This window comes from Aquarana catesbeiana, linkage group LG11 (assembly GCF_042186555.1).
Source record: "Aquarana catesbeiana isolate 2022-GZ linkage group LG11, ASM4218655v1, whole genome shotgun sequence".
Taxonomy (NCBI): domain Eukaryota; kingdom Metazoa; phylum Chordata; class Amphibia; order Anura; family Ranidae; genus Aquarana; species Aquarana catesbeiana.
In genome coordinates, this window is record NC_133334.1 from 111,563,564 (window position 1) to 111,579,373 (window position 15,810).

A 15,810-nucleotide genomic window follows, 5' to 3' on the forward strand; every position below is an offset into this window, starting at 1 on the left:
ACTATTTATTCTCCAATACATAACCTTCTCATAAGGGATAATCGATTTCTTAAAAAGATCCTTTAGAATATGATAGGGGAGATGGGTTCATCCACCTAATAGCAATGGTCTTGCAAACAATTAACAGTGACTACCGCAGCGTAATGTGGGCAGCGTCCTTCAGCCAATAAACCAAATACGTGAATTGTGCATGCATGAAACTGAAGATTTAGTAAAGTAGCAAGGAAAGTAATCACTTGCTTCCAGAAATTAACTATGACTGGACAACCCCATAATAAAGTGCAAAAAAATCAGCTTGCATACATGGTATACAGTAATGGGTGGTCCATACATCCCATTTTATCCAAACAGCCTAGGGATAGAAAAGTCTAGGCAAACTTTTTTTTAAATTTTAGATAGAGGAGGGGAGGGGTTAAACCCCTGCCTGTTTTTTTGCCATCTGTGTCAAACCGGGGAGATTTGCCCTCATTTCCTGTTCCATAGCCAAAACAAGAAGGGAGATGAAATATCCCCAAAGTGAGGAAATCCTTGGTTGTCTTTTGGGCCACCAAAATCAGTGTCCCTATTGGAAGATTTGCCCTCTGCTACTGTTCCAAATTTCAAAAATAGATTAATATACTCCATGCTAACCCCTATTAATCTGAAGAATCTTTAAGTTTGTGATTGTACCTTGTGAAGATCCCTACACATTTACTTCCTTGAATTCTGTGATATGTATTCACTATGCACTGTGGGTAGAAACTGCAGTGTCACAGAATTCACATAGCCTGTCCTCTGAACTACAGAGGTGCTGAGAGTAGGAGTTTGAGAAGGCACAGCCAGTACAGAAATCACAGCTTGAAGACAGCAAGGTACTATGGGATATGTATTTCTTAAAACTTGAAAATAAACAGCAGAGGAGTAGCTGCAAAGCATACAAGAAATTCAGAAAGAAACAGTAGCAAGAAATAGTATGTGCACCCCTTGGAAATAAAAGAAGTATATAGCCAAAGCTTTTTTTTTGGCTGCACTTCTGCTATGGATCACAAGAGTGTAGTTCACTCTTCACTCCTGTGACTCGTTTTCAGCTGACAGTCCACTGTCCGTTGACATCACAGAGCCGGTCCAGGCTCTGAAAAGGTCCCGACCATATGGTCAGGATCCACCCAGATGATACGTAAACAAGTCTAAATTTCTCGTGTCTTTATTAAGCACACCCATTAAACATTCACAGTGCTGGAGGAAAAAAGTGAACCCTTGGACTAAATAGCTGGTCACTCCTTTGACTTCAACAAGATCTTTCGGTAGGTCGCTCTGGATCAGACCTGCACAACATTCAGGAGGGATTTTTGACAATTCCTCTTTACAAAACTGCTTTAGCTCAGACACAACTGTAGGATGTCTGTTGTGAATGGCTCTCGAGGTAATTCTACAAAATCTCTCTGGGGTCAAATTCTGACCTTTGCCTGGGCCACTCCAAAAGGAGCATTTTTCTTTTCTGAAGCCAGTCTGTGGTGGATTTACTTTGATGCTCATTGCTGCATCACCCTTCACCCTACTAAACTTCAGCTTAGTATTCTTCCCAAACAATTCAACTCTTATTTCATCAGTCCACAAAACATTTTGAACAACTGCCTGTTCAAAGACCTACATATGGTAGACTCATTAATGGGAATTTTTGCCGGTTCCAGTGATGCCTTTAGCTGTTACTTGTGGGTTCTTCTTTACCTCAGCAAGAATTCTGGGTTGTGCCCCGAGAGTTATCTTGGCTGGGCACCCACTTTATTGCTTTCAATCCCTTTCCAGCCTTATGCAGATCAACTACTCTTGGTCGTAAGTCTTTAGACCTCCTTTACACTGTGGCGCTTTTCAGGTGTTCTAGTGCTAAACATTGCGCCTCTCAAGCCACCCCAGTGTGAAAGCCCGAATGCTTTCACACTGGGGCAGTGTGCTTGCAGGATGGGAAAAAAAAAAAAAGTCCTGCAAGCAGCATCTTTGGGGCGGTGCGGGTATACACCGCTCCTAAAACGCCCTGCCCGTTGAAATGAATGGGCAGCGCTGCAACACGGGCGCTTTTAACCCTTTCTTTGGCTGCTGGGCGGTTAAAAGGGCCCGCTAGCAGTCAAAAAGCATTGCTATAACAGTGGTAAAGTGCTGCTAAAACTAGCGGCACTTTACCGCTAATGCCGACACCGCCCCAGTGTGAAAGTACCCTTGGATAACTAATTTTCACTAGGCATGGTTCACATCAGCTGGTGCTTTTTAGGAACAGCAAAGGTTTGAGTGTTTTTTTTTGTTTTTTTTTTTTTTTTAATCAAAGAAGCTTTAAACTACACCTCCAAAAAACTAAATTTAATTTTTTGGACTCCAGGTGTGCAAACTACTGACTCCAATTAGCTTTCACTGAAGTAATTAGCCTAGGGGTTCACTTACTTTTGCCTCCATCGCTGAGTATTTAATAAAAGTGTTTTCAATAAAGACACAAGAATTTAGAGTTGTTTGTGCGTTACTGTGTTTGTCTATTGTTGTGACTTTAATGAGGATTAGTTTTCATTTTATGGCAAATTATGCAGAAAGAAAAAACGTTAATTCCAGGAGATTCACATACTTTTTCTTGCTTCTGCATTTAAAGAGATAGCCAATGGACAGGCAGCACTTACAGCAGCAAAGGAGATTTTTCAGGTAAGCTCATATTGTATTAAAAGAACTATTGTTTGTATTGCTATGCTGATGTTAAAAAATTAAATAGTATGTCGTGACCATAGAGCTCAAAACTAAAAAGAGAAAGAGAAAAAGAATGAGAAAAGGGAAAACCGAAAACCGAAAAACAAGAACGCTGCAAGGTTCAGAATATGAATGAATACATAAAAAAAAAAAAAAAATCAAGCATGGACATATGTAAAAAAATAAAATAAAAAAACATGAGTAAGGTTTTACATATAACAAAACTTACATGAATGCTATAAAAAAGGTTTGAGTACACAGTATTAACTCTTAGAGCAGATGAAATGCATAAAGACATACCAAGATGAAAATGGATAAACTTATATGCACACTTAAACGTCAATGCTCATATGACTCTAATGCCCCGTACACACGGTCGGACTTTGTTCGGACATTCCGACAACAAAATCCTAGGATTTTTTCCGACGGATGTTGGCTCAAACTTGTCTTGCATACACACGGTCACACAAAGTTGTCAGAAAATCCGATCGTTCTGAACGTGGTGAAGTAAAACACGTACATCGGGACTATAAACGGGGCAGTGGCCAATAGCTTTCATCTCTTTATTTATTCTGAGCATGCGTGGCACTTTGTCCGTCGGATTTGTGTACACGCGATCGGAATTTCCGACAACGGATTTTGTTGTCGGAAAATTTTATAGCCTGCTCTCAAACTTTGTGTGTCGGAAATTCCGATGGAAAATGTGTGATGGAGCATACACACGGTCGGAATTTCCGACAACAAGGTCCTATCACACATTTTCCATCGGAAAATCCGACTGTGTGTACGGGGCATAATTGTAATTAAGGTTAACATGCTACTGGATCCAGATATCACATTGTTAACAAAGCATGCCACTTACCTGTTAGCAAAATGGCTGCCATTTCGTTTTTATTCTGCCAGAAACACAATTTTACTAGAGGAGCCACACTGCCAGAAGAATACTCTTCTTTCCTCTGTACTGGTGCAGTACAATGATTTACACGATTAACAGGATGTGCATTATCCATCACCAAAAGCTTTTGACTGGTTGACTTCAACAGTCAAAGTACTTGAGGATAAAAAAAAAAGTGCACATCCTGTCAATCAGGCAACATTTTGCAAAAAGGCTCACCTTAAATAAGGGCGTTAGGATAACAGCGCCAGCGCTGCCAAATTCAAAAGCTGTAAGAAGCTGTGGAAGGATTTTATGGCGACAGAAATCTTCAGGAAAAGAGTCTAGATTTTCACTCAGCTGCTCAAAAAAGGTCTGTCGTTCAGCTGGGTCTTTAATCTGGTCAAAATAATGTGTGAAACAAACAATTACGAACAATCAAATTTACATTTAAAAGGTACATAAAAAAACACTTAAACAAGGCCAAACAACTGATGCTACAAAATAATAACTGAAGAATAAATTAAAGCAGACCGTGAACCTAAGCCAGTGTTTCTCAGCTCCAGTCCTCAAGGCGCACCAACAGGTCATGTTTTCAAGATTTCCCTCAGATGAAACGGCTGTGGTAATTACTAAGGCAGTGAAACTGATCAAATCACCTGTGCAAAATAGTGGTAATCCAGAAAACATGACCTGTTGGTGCGCCTTGAGGACTGGAGTTGAGAAACACTGACCTAAGCAGCAAGGGCTGAATATTCAAATTTCTGCCTCTCCCCCTCCTTAAAATACTTGGAAGTGCAAATAAAACAAACCCATGGGAATGAGGGGAGAAGGTTTGGGATTTGTTCAGCCTTGGTGTTAATGGGCTGATCATCAATGGCAATATATAAAAGATAGGAATACCAAGCCCTATTTGTCCATGAGCCCACCAAGGAGACTGAGAAATGGCTTTCAACTTCTTGTCAGAAGGGTCCTTAATTCCGTCGCTGCCAAAACTTTTACCATTTTTTTGCACACATTTTAAAAAAAAATTTAGCTCAGGAGATTACGTAAAACCCCCAAAAATGTTTTATGAAAGCAGAGACCCTGGAAAATAAAATGGTAGTTCCAATTTTTAATGTCACGTGACATTAGCGTAAAAGCTTATCAATTGTACAATTTCTGTAAAAATACCATAAAGCTATTATCCAATTTCATTGGTAAATAATAAAAAGATGGGGTTGCGCCGGGTAAAAAAAAGCTCAACAGGTTAGGCCTTAAAATTTCCCCCACACCTTTGAAACGATGACAAACTCAGTACCCTTAATGTTGCACGGATTATGCCATAATTATTTATTATTATACACGATTTATATAGCACCAACAGTGTAAGCAGCGCTTTAAAACATGAGGGCAGACAATACAATTACAATTAAATACAATAAGAATCAGAACCTACTCATTAGATGCCATGGAAGGTATTTTATTTATTACATGTACTTATATAGCACCGTCAATTTACGCAGGAAGATATATTATATTTACTTGTTTTAAACTTTTTTTTTTTTTTTTTACATTTCTTCGGCTTTTTTTTTTTACATTTCTTCGGCTGCTTCTTGGCCTAGGCCAAATAATGTCATACATCCCACGAGTCTTAAAAGGCATCTTTATTTCTTTCATCTGAGGGAGGGGGTGAAAGGACTTTCTCAGATAAGCACACCCTTCTGCATGCATGCCTGGCCTAAGGGCAGACGGATTCCAGAAAGTAAATGCTACATAAATCATCTCTTACTCAAGATGGCAGTGACTGGAAATGCTTGGTGGGGCAGGGCAGAAATGGCCAACGCAGGCAGCTCTAAAGTGTAAAAAAAATAGGATTTTTTATAACAATTTACCTGTAAAATCCTTCTCTTTTGATGTACATCACGGGACACAGAGCCTCAGTAATAACTGATGGGTTATATAGGGTATCACTAGGTGATTGGACACTGGTCAAACCCTAAACAGGAAGTTCCACCCCCCTATATAATCCCTCCCCTTGCAGGGATACCTCAGTTTTGTAGCAAAGCAAAATAAGTGTATTAGAAGAGGGGCGGGACCTCTGTGTCCCGTGATGTACATCAAAAGAAAAGGATTTTACAGGTAAGCTGTTATAAAAAATCCTATTTTCTTTTTCATACATCACGAGACACAGAGCCTCAGTAATAACTGATGGGATGACCCAGAGCAATGCTACCTGAGGGGAGGGGAACCAAAACCAAGTAGGGTGCAATCAGACCTGAGGACCCTGTACCGCTGCCTGCAGCACACTACGCCCAAAGGTGATATCCTCATGCCTTCTCACATCCACCTGTTAAAATCTGGTGAATGTATGAACTGAAGACCAGGTTGCGGCCTTGCAGATTTGAGCCATAGAGGCCCGTTGATGCACTGCCCAAGAAGCACCAATAGCCCTTGTGGAATGTGCCTTGATCTGAAACGGAGGAATCTTCTGTTTCAAACCGTAAGCTTGAATAACCAATTGTTGAATCCATTTAGAAATGGTAGCTTTCGACGCTGCCTGTCCTCTATTGGGACCCTCTGGCAGCACAAACAAAACATTCCTTTTGCGAATTTGAGCAGTTGCTTCCAGATAGGCCTTGACTGCTCTTACTACATCCAAAGAATGTAGTGACCCTTCTTCCGAAGAACAGGGATCTGGAAAAAAGGAAGGCAGAACAATGTCTTGGTTTAGATGAAAATCTGAAACCACCTTTGGTAAAAAACTAGAATGATGGCGCAATACCACTCTATCCTTGTGTATAATCAAATAAGGCTCTTTACAGGAAAGAGCTGCTAATTCTGATACTCTTCTAGCAGAAGAGATGGCTACCAGAAAAATAAACTTCCTTGTCAACAAGACCAAAGGAATTTGACGTATTGGTTCAAAAGGCTGTTTCTGTAAAACAGACAGAACCAAGTTAGTCCCAGGGGTTTAGGGGCGCCTTAACCGGAGGATTAAGATGCGTCACCCCCTGCATAAAGTTTCGGACCAAAGAATGCGAAGCAAGTGGCCGTTGAAATAATACTGATAAGGCCGAGACCTGGCCCTTGATGGTACGCAAGGCCAGCTTCATCTCTAATCCCAACTGTAGAAAATCAAGAATTCTACCTATGACATATTTTCTGGGATGCCAACCCCTGGATTCACACCAGGATACATAAGCTTTCCAGACTCTATGATAAATTACTCTGGAAGCTGGTTTCCTTGCATTGATCAAGGTAGATATCACAGGACCTGAAAGCCCACGATTCTTCAGAATGTGGGTTTCAATAGCCAAACCGTCAAATTTAGCGTTTGTAAGGCAGGATGGAACACTGGACCTTGAGATAATAGGTCTGGGCGTAACGGTAGGGTCCAAGGGAAACCCACCGTCATCCTTACTATTTCTGCATACCAGGTCCTCCTGGGCCAAGCGGGGGCTACCAGAAGTACCGACTTCCTTTCCTGCCTGACTTTCCTGATAACTGGTCTGAAGGATTTTCCTTTCAACAGATTCTGGGTTAGTAAGCACCAAGTGAGGCTTTGGGACACTCTTGGGGACAGCCGCATTGGCAAGTCTAAAGCTTGAATTGTTTTGTTCCAAGCAGACAGGATACTGTTTTCCAACAGTCTTGAATGAAACTGGGCATAGGGAACCGATTCAAATGAAGCCACCATGGTTCCTAGCAAACTCATGCAAGGGCGAATGGAGGGATCGCCTTTTGACCTGACCATCTGCACCAGCTCTCTTATGGTGTTGATTTTTGCCTGAGGCAAGAACACCTTTTCCTGGGCTGTGTCTATGATCAGACCCAGGTACTCCAGCCTTTTTAGTGGTATTAAGGAAGATTTCTCTAGGTTGAGAATTCAACCCAAACTTTCCAGATAATTGGTTGTAGAGCGTACGCTTTGCTCCAAACGAGCCACCGTCTGATCTATTCATAATAGATCGTCTAGGTACGCTACGACTGTTATGCCTTGTGCCCTTAACCTGGCTAGAGGTGGGGCCAGCACTTTTGTGAACACCCGGGGTGCTGTGACTAGCGCGAAGGGCAGGGCTAAAAAATGAAAATGCTGCTGTTCTAACTCGAACCGCAGAAACTTTTGGTGAGCGGGAAATATAGGGACATGCAGATATGCATCCCTGATGTTGATTGATGCCAGAAGTTCTCCTCCTAGAAGGATAGAAGCTACTGACCTGATCGTCTCCATGTGAAAGGAGCGGATCTTCAGGAACTGATTTCGATTTTTTAGATCTAGAATGGGTCTGACATCCCCATTTGGTTTTGGTACCATAAAAAGATTTGAATAAAACCCCAGACCTTGCTCTTTTGTGGGGATCTGTATGATCACCCCTTGAGATATTAATCAGTCTAGTGCCTGAAACAGATTGTCTTTTCTCTGGATCTTTGGGAACGCTTGACCTCAGGAAGTGAGATGGTGGAAAGTCCCGAAATTCCAGCTTGTACCCCCGCATTACCGTGGAGATGACCCATCTGTCCTGAATTTCCTTTTTCCAAACTTCTGAAAACTGCAGAAGTCTTTCCCCCACCTTGGTGAGGGGGGTTGCCTCTTCATGATGAGGCTTTAGGATTCTGATTTGCAGGTTTCCGACCCCAGGACTTCTTTTGAACCTGTATAAAAGGAAAAAAGAGGGGCAAGTGGGACTTTAAATGAAGCATGTCAATTGAAAGTATAATAATGAATACATGTGAGTATGTAAAAAGATTGGATTTAATTTATAGTCAATAACCCCTAGGGGTAGTCCATGATTTTGATGCATACAGTACCAATAAAATAGTATAGATACAGACATAGTCGCATGAATTGATATATAAGCATATTTAGCAGTAACAATCATTGAAGACTCAGTAGTGCAAACAAATCAATGGACATACATATATGCAATTCATAACAGAAATACATGAATTAAAATCGCCAATCAAAATCACAAAATCACATGACATGAGAAAAAACTCGATAAAAAATGATAAATGTCAGGAATATGATTAGGCTTGATAGGGCATCCTTAGTTTGAGAACCTCTCCTGGCCCACCCTCCAATCACTTTGGGAGAATGGTTGGTACTCTGCCTCAACCCCGGTTAGGACGGTTATATCTCACACTCTAACAGATCCCATTGCTGGTAACTCTCCTTGATTTTTGGGCTATTTTGTAAGTAGCTTCTCTATTCAAACTAGACAATTTGGATATTTCTGATATAATTTTCTCTATTAGCCTGAGGTTCCACATGTATCAATATTTATGATATTCCTTTGTTTTTCTCAGTTAAATTATGCATCCCACCCCTGATGACTGGCAAGAAGCCAAGAAACGTGTCGGGTCCTCAAACTGAGGATGCCCTATCAAGCCTAATCATATTCCTGACATTTATCATTTTTTATCAAGTTTTTTCTCATTTCATGCGATTTTGTGATTTTGATTGGCGATTTTCATTCATGTATTTCTGTTATGAATTGCATATATGTATGTCCATTGATTTGTTTGCACTACTGAGTCTTCAATGATTGTTACTGCTAAATATGCTTATATATCAATTCATGTGACTATGTCTGTATCTATACTACTTTATTGGTCCTGTATGCATTAAAATCATGGACTAGGGGTTATTGACTATAAATTAAATCCAATCATTTTACCTACTCACATGTATTCATTATTATACTTTCAATTGACATGCTTCAATTAAAGTCCCACTTGCCCCTCTTTTTTCCTTTTATATATTGACCCGGGATGGAAGCATGCCATTGATATTTAGCTATGCGACTGGTCACTTTCTTCTTTTTATATTTCTTTTGAGCCTGGGTCTGACCCTGAGGTTTTCCTCTAGAGTCTGACGGCGGAGGCCGTCGCCACTGCCTAGAGGAGGAAGCCCCTGGCGCAGGGGAATGAGCCAGTTTAAATGAAGGGCGTTTATACTTTCTTTTGACTGGCAAAAGGAGTACTTTTCCCACTAGAAATCGTTTGGATAGATTTGTCCAAGTCTTCTCCAAATAGTCGCTCCCCATGAAAAGGGAACCCAGTTAGGAGGTTTTTACATGGTGCTTCAGCTGACCAATTTTTTAATCACAGGATTCTACGCATTAGGCCTTTACTCACACTGGAAATCGCAGCGCCAACTGCTGGTACTTTCCATTTTTTGGAGAATTTCTCCTCCAGGGGATAGAGAATTGAAAATCCCTTGGGAGGGAGAATATGCTCCCATTCAGCAAAAATAAGCTGTTCTAGTAATGCATGTGCAGGAAATGCATGCAAAGGCTGAGAAGGTTTTAAGGAACCCAAGGAAGAAACCGAGCTTTCAGAAGACTGCGTTAGGGGCAGCATGAAAGTGGAATGATTCATCTCCGTAAGAGTATGTATTAGCAATTTCTCAGATTGTGAGGCTGAAAAAGGTTCATCTACCGTTGTTTCCTCCACAGAGGAATCATCGCTTTGTTTTTCCACCTGATCGACTGAGGGTAACACCCTTGCAAAGGTTCTGAAGTGGGGAAGGGGGATCTAGCACGCTTCCTATCCATTTGAATGGAGGATGTGATTAAAGCCGCTAATCTTCCTTCCAGACCCTGCAGGGAGGACGAAAGGACATCTTCAGTCACGTATACAAGGGCTGAGATGTCAATTTGTTCCAAGGGCTCACCCTGCCTTGCCATAACTGGAAATTCAGGCGAGGATGACAGCGTGGAAATGCGACACGAGATCCTAATGCCTGGGGGTGAAACCTTTACTTTTTTGGTTTTTGTGGTGTCTTTTTTTGGTAGGCATAGTCCTAAGTACAAAAACAGAGGCACTATACAAATTGCACTTAATCGCTGAATATAGTCATGACATTTAAAGCCGCTATAAAGTTCAGCCTAGTGCTGGGAAAAGAAGTGTCTTTCCTGTATCAGGAATGCCAGTTTGCAACCCTCAGATGCTCCACCCCACTGTGTCCCTGTGCGCAGACTGCTTTGTCTCCTCCTCGAGGAGAGACTGTCCCAGCTGTGTTTTATATTGCCTGCCGTGCGTCCTCGTGTACGTTCACCCCTCTGCTTCATTTAAAATGTTTCCTGCACTCGAGAAGGGGGAGGGGGGGGGGGGGGGTGAGGGGAAGCAGAGCCCTGTCAGCAGCAGGTCAATAAACAGCATTACAGTAGAGAAAAAAAAATCTCCCTTCACACGCTGCTGCAGCCACACAGAAACTGAGCTTTAGAGTGAAGACAACAGAGTAAGGTATGTGCATAGACTCCCTCTAGTGGAGTGACAATTTTTCCCTAATAGAAGAATACATAGGTAAACCTTTCAGGTCCTAAGTTTCTTCCCTTACCTTAACCCTGCCACAGGATTTGCTGAATTAACAGACAATCCAACCTTCACCCATCATGGCGGGCTGCGCTTAGCAAACCTTCAAGGACCGGGTCCCTAATATCAGGGTTCCAACTCCCTTGGACCTGTAAAGCACCTCACCAGGAAAGCTAGGTAATGTAGCAGGACCAAAGCCCTGGGTTCCTGGGGTCCAGCCCTACAAAGAGAGGCTTACAGGCAAAACCTCGTGCTTCGGATACGAGGCCCCAGGTACCATCCTTTTAGGCCTTAATGGCACTTTGGATGGATCTGGTCATTATGGAGGCTATTTAAATCCAGCATGGATCCCTCCTGGAGCTCCTCAGAGCACATCTTCACTCGTGACCAACACCTTAGACACTGGCGAAAAAACTGATGTGCTCCTGGAAGGAGGAGGGGTTATATAGGGAGTGAACTTCCTGGATTGGGTATAACCAGTGTCCATCACCTGAAGGTGGCCTATAACCCATTAAGTAATTACTTAAGGCTCTGTGTCCCTTGATGTGTGATAAAGAAAGAGCACAATCTTTCCTCTTTCTAAGCTCAACCTTGCACATCATGCAAATTAGGTCTGGTTTTGGTGGGTCTCCTGCAGTTGTAGGAAGACCACCATATCGGGTGAGCACCGCCGGTTTACAGTGTGAAAATCTCCATCTCCCGCTTACCTGGCGTGGCCGAGTGACACACGAGGTACCGCCTCCTGGACCGGCTGAGCCGTCCATTATAGGAGTCGACCCGGTCCAGGAGGCGGGACCTCATGTGTCACTCGGCCACGCCGATACCTGCTCTGTGTAAACCAGCTGCGGCAGCTCTCCTCTTCAGATAACCGGGTACAGCCAGCTGAGCCAGTTAGGGCTGATGGGATGGGGCCAGGCACTGATGATGAGGCTGCACTGATGAGCACCGATGAGGCTGCACTGAGGGGCAGTGCCCCTCAATGCAGCCCAACCAGTGCCCATCAATGCAGCCCCACCAGTGCCCATCAACGCAGCCTCACCAGTGCCACCAATGCTCTCCTGAACCCAGTGCTTTGTGTATTACGCTCTCCTGAACCCAGCACTCTGTGTATTAAGCTCGCATGAACCCCGTGTTATGCATTCCTGGTTTGTTGAATGAAAAAAAAAAAAAAGACCCAATTCCCTCATTCACACATTTGAGTTGGATGGGGAAATCACTCCCGCTGAGTTATTGTGTTCTGACAGCAGGGAGACTTCCCTGCCGCAATAATACCCCGATTAGTGCTGCTGGTTATAACTGGTGCTGATCAATTGGGAAAAAACAGACAGGGTGGTTGTACGAAAGTAGATTGACTTCTGTACAACCACGGTCTCTGCTGGACCGGTCAAATCTGAATTCATGTATAGGCGGCTTAAAGTGATTGTAAGGCTTCTTTTTAAATAAAAAAAAAAATTTTAAATAAAAAAAAAAATTTAAATAACATGTCATACGTACCTCCACTGTGCAGTTCATTTTGCACAGAGTGGCCCCGATCCTCGACTTCTGGGGTCCCCCCGATGGTACTGGTAGCTCCTCCCCGCATTGTATAACCCCCTAGGAGAAGCGCTCTCCCAGGGGGGTTTCCTTGCGGGCTCGCTCCCGAGTCCAGCACTTGCGTCTATAGACACAGAATGCCGGACTCGACCCCACCCCCCGGGACAAGAGCAGAGGGGGAAGAGCGCGTCTTCGGCATGGGAAATACGGGGCTCAGGTGAGTAGAAAAGGGGGGCTGAGGAGCCGGTCAGTGACAGAAGTTTTTTCACCTTAATGCATAGGATACATTAAGGTGAAAAAACATGAGGGTTTACAACCCCTTTAAGTGAAACTGAATAAGTGTAAGTTTGGAAGAGTTATAGCCTCAAGTAGGCTGGCCTTTAGTTTTCTATATGCTTGGTGTCCATTTCTCCCGTATGCAGCAGTAGAATCCTAGGTTGTTTATTACCAAGTTATGTTCCTCAATGGATAATAGAGAAAAACTGCATAACTTTAGTCAGAAAATTAAGTCCTGCTGGTTCACCTCAGGCTGGCCCCTTTTGCAGGTATAGCTGCAAAACATTAAAAATAAGTGCCTGTACTGTTTAACATCTGGTAATACACTGTCTCACCCTGCTCTTCACATGCTCAGTTGCGCTATATTTTTTGGCACTGCTGAATTTAGGGCTGCTGTAGGGGCTGCATTGAAAATCAGGGCACTGATGATCAGTGCCCTGGCTGTGTAAATGTGCCCTGTCACAGGATAGCCGGTTATCAGCTTTCCTTTCCTCAGATAATGACAGCGCTGAGGAAAGGAAATGTCGATAACCGGCATTTGTTTACGTGTGATTTGCTTAGATTGGACACAGCTGATCACATGGTAAAGAGCTGTTGTAATTGGCCCTTTACCTAGATCTGTGATCAGCTGTGTCTGAAGAACACAGCGATCATAGAGCGTGCCCCAGGGGCAGGGTTCTGGGAGGACATCAATAGGCACCCTCCTGGATATGTGCAACCCCACTATAGCCGTCATTCAGCAATAGCACAGTCGGCAAAAGGTTAAAGCGGAATTAAACCCTCCTATTCGTTACAGCTGAGTAAGCTGGTTCTGTTTGATCTGCAACTGCCATGGTGCTGCACATGCTATCAGTTATGACTCCAGCCATAGATTGTTTGACAGTTTGGTTGAGGACCCAAGCAAAATGTAAAAGTTAGCAAACCCGGCATTCCATGAATGTAACTGTTTTTTTAAACCATTAAATCAATGGGTTTAGTTCCGCTTTAGGATTTACTGCTATTTAGGGGCTCTGGGCTTCAGCAAAAGGGCAGCCTCTAGCAAGAGAAGCAGGAAGAATGCTGGAGGGAATTTACAGCACACACACTAATTTTGGTGGCATAATTATTCATGTGGAATGTATGTTCCTTGCTAAAGAACATCATTTTTTTTACCAAGTTGCTATAGGTAAAGTTCCGGTTTAAGAAAAAATAAAAAGTTGTTTTAGCCCTTGTTCACACTGAAGCGATTTCTCATGCGATTTGCAGCCTATTGCCGGCAATGGCACCGCTCCAATCGGTGTGACGCTGCACTGACTTGCAAAAGTAGTTCCTGCACTATGTTTGGCGATTTCGGGTGCGACTTCAATGAACATCTGTGCAAGAAGCTGCACAGATTTCTTTCAAGTCGCACTGAAATGCAGCTTTGAAATTGTACGATTTTAGATAAAGTCCCATTTCAAAGCCGCGGTCAATGTGAATGAGGGGTTAGGCAGGATCCAGCAGCAATTCTCACATGCAGATACAGAGGTGCAGATACATTTTTTCAACCAATCAATATTCTGCACTCACCAGTTGATTATAATCCACTGTTTGCCGTTTGTTCCATTTCGAATAAAAAGACTGACAGCAATACCCTCTGACTGTGGACTGTTACAGCAGACCTCTCTTCTAATCAATAAACTACCATCGCTAGTTAAATGTGTAATTAAAAACAAAATAAACTTACTTACATGCCTCTTTAGTCTTTGCCCAATCCCATTTATCTAACCCTTGCTGTGAAACCCGTGCCACCATTTAAAACAATATGTCACCTGTAGCCAGCTGCTTCTGTGTTCCCTGTGCTGGCCAACCGATAACACCTGTAACAAATTTCCTGCATGCGAAAAGCTGCCAACTGCTGGGAGGGGGGAGCCTTCTCAAGGAGCAGCTGAAAGGCACTGGCCAACTCATCTGTGCCTCAGAAAACCAGGAATTTAAGGGAAAGTTTACATTTACTCAAATAAATGTTCATTTATCAGATGACTGTGATGCATTTTCATTTCAGAGCTGCACGTATCTTTTTCTTTTTTGTTGAAAAGTAGGGGGTGGAAAAGTTCAGTTTAATTCATATATATGTATAGCAACCTGCATTTTAGTATTTTATTTTTCAAAATGTTTTTAATTGGATTTTGCAAAAAACAAAAAAAGAAGGAAAGACTTCACAAAAGCTAATGCATCATCAAACAGTAACTGACCTGTATCTCTTCCAGAAACAGATTAGTTTCCACAAAGCTGTTGCAAAAGAACCCACCAGGGGCTCGACAGTTCTGGAGGAATCGTGCTGGGTTGGGGCGGATTTTAGGGTTGGCACCAACGAGTTCACAATAGTGCGGCACCAGTGATTTAGGGATCTGCAGATAGAATGCACAATGATATATATATATATAGCTCTGTGTATAGGGAAAAAAAAGACCTTACTGTAAATATATACAAATAAATCAATCTTGTAACTACATTCCTAATCATAAAGTGGAACTTCACTGCTGCATCTATTCCCCCACCTGTCCCCCTTCCACGTCGTCATCTTGCAAGGTCTGGCACGCAACGCTGGTTTCTGACAGGTATTCAGGACCTGGAAGAGATTGCGTGTCTTTCCAAGCCTCGTTGTTTACTTTTTAATCAGAGGCGCCACTCTCCTTGTCTTTCCCATTCAGACATGGAGCCATAGTTTGGTCCTGCCCCCTCTCTCCCCACATTGGCTAACTGACTTTGATCGACAGCAGCGAGAGCCAATGATGCCGCTGCTGTGTCTCAGCCAATCAGGAGGGTGAGTCCTGGACGGCCGAGGCACTCATGCACATCGCTGGATCAAGATGAGGCTCAGGTGAGTATTAGGGGGGCTGCTGCACACTGAAGGTTTTTTTATCTTAATGCACCGTCTTTACAGTCCCTTTAAGACATACAATATATGTGTTTCTTTGGCTACAAAAGCAATGGCACAAAAAGGTGGAAAACAAATGCAGCCAATCAAATTTTAGTTTACTGAAATCCACTTAGTAAAAATCTTTGATTGTGGCTATGGATTAATGTGCTTTGTATGATGCTCTTGCCTCAGTAATAAGCAGTGTTGAGTCTTCCTTGTCTTGCTTTGCAACATAATTGTATCC

General features: G+C 42.8%; 1 protein-coding gene across 5 annotated transcripts in view; it reads right to left on the reverse strand.

The window, feature by feature from the left end:
- Positions 1-15,810, reverse strand: part of SCYL1 (SCY1 like pseudokinase 1) — a 120,165-nt gene that overhangs the window by 49,582 nt on the left and 54,773 nt on the right. For all 5 annotated transcript variants that reach the window (XM_073604890.1, XM_073604893.1, XM_073604892.1 and 2 more), the window contains 2 exons: positions 14,899-15,054; positions 3,818-3,976 (listed from right to left, as the gene is read on the reverse strand). In XM_073604890.1, the coding sequence (XP_073460991.1) occupies positions 3,818-3,976; positions 14,899-15,054 (315 nt within the window). The remainder of the gene's footprint in view (positions 1-3,817; positions 3,977-14,898; positions 15,055-15,810) is intronic.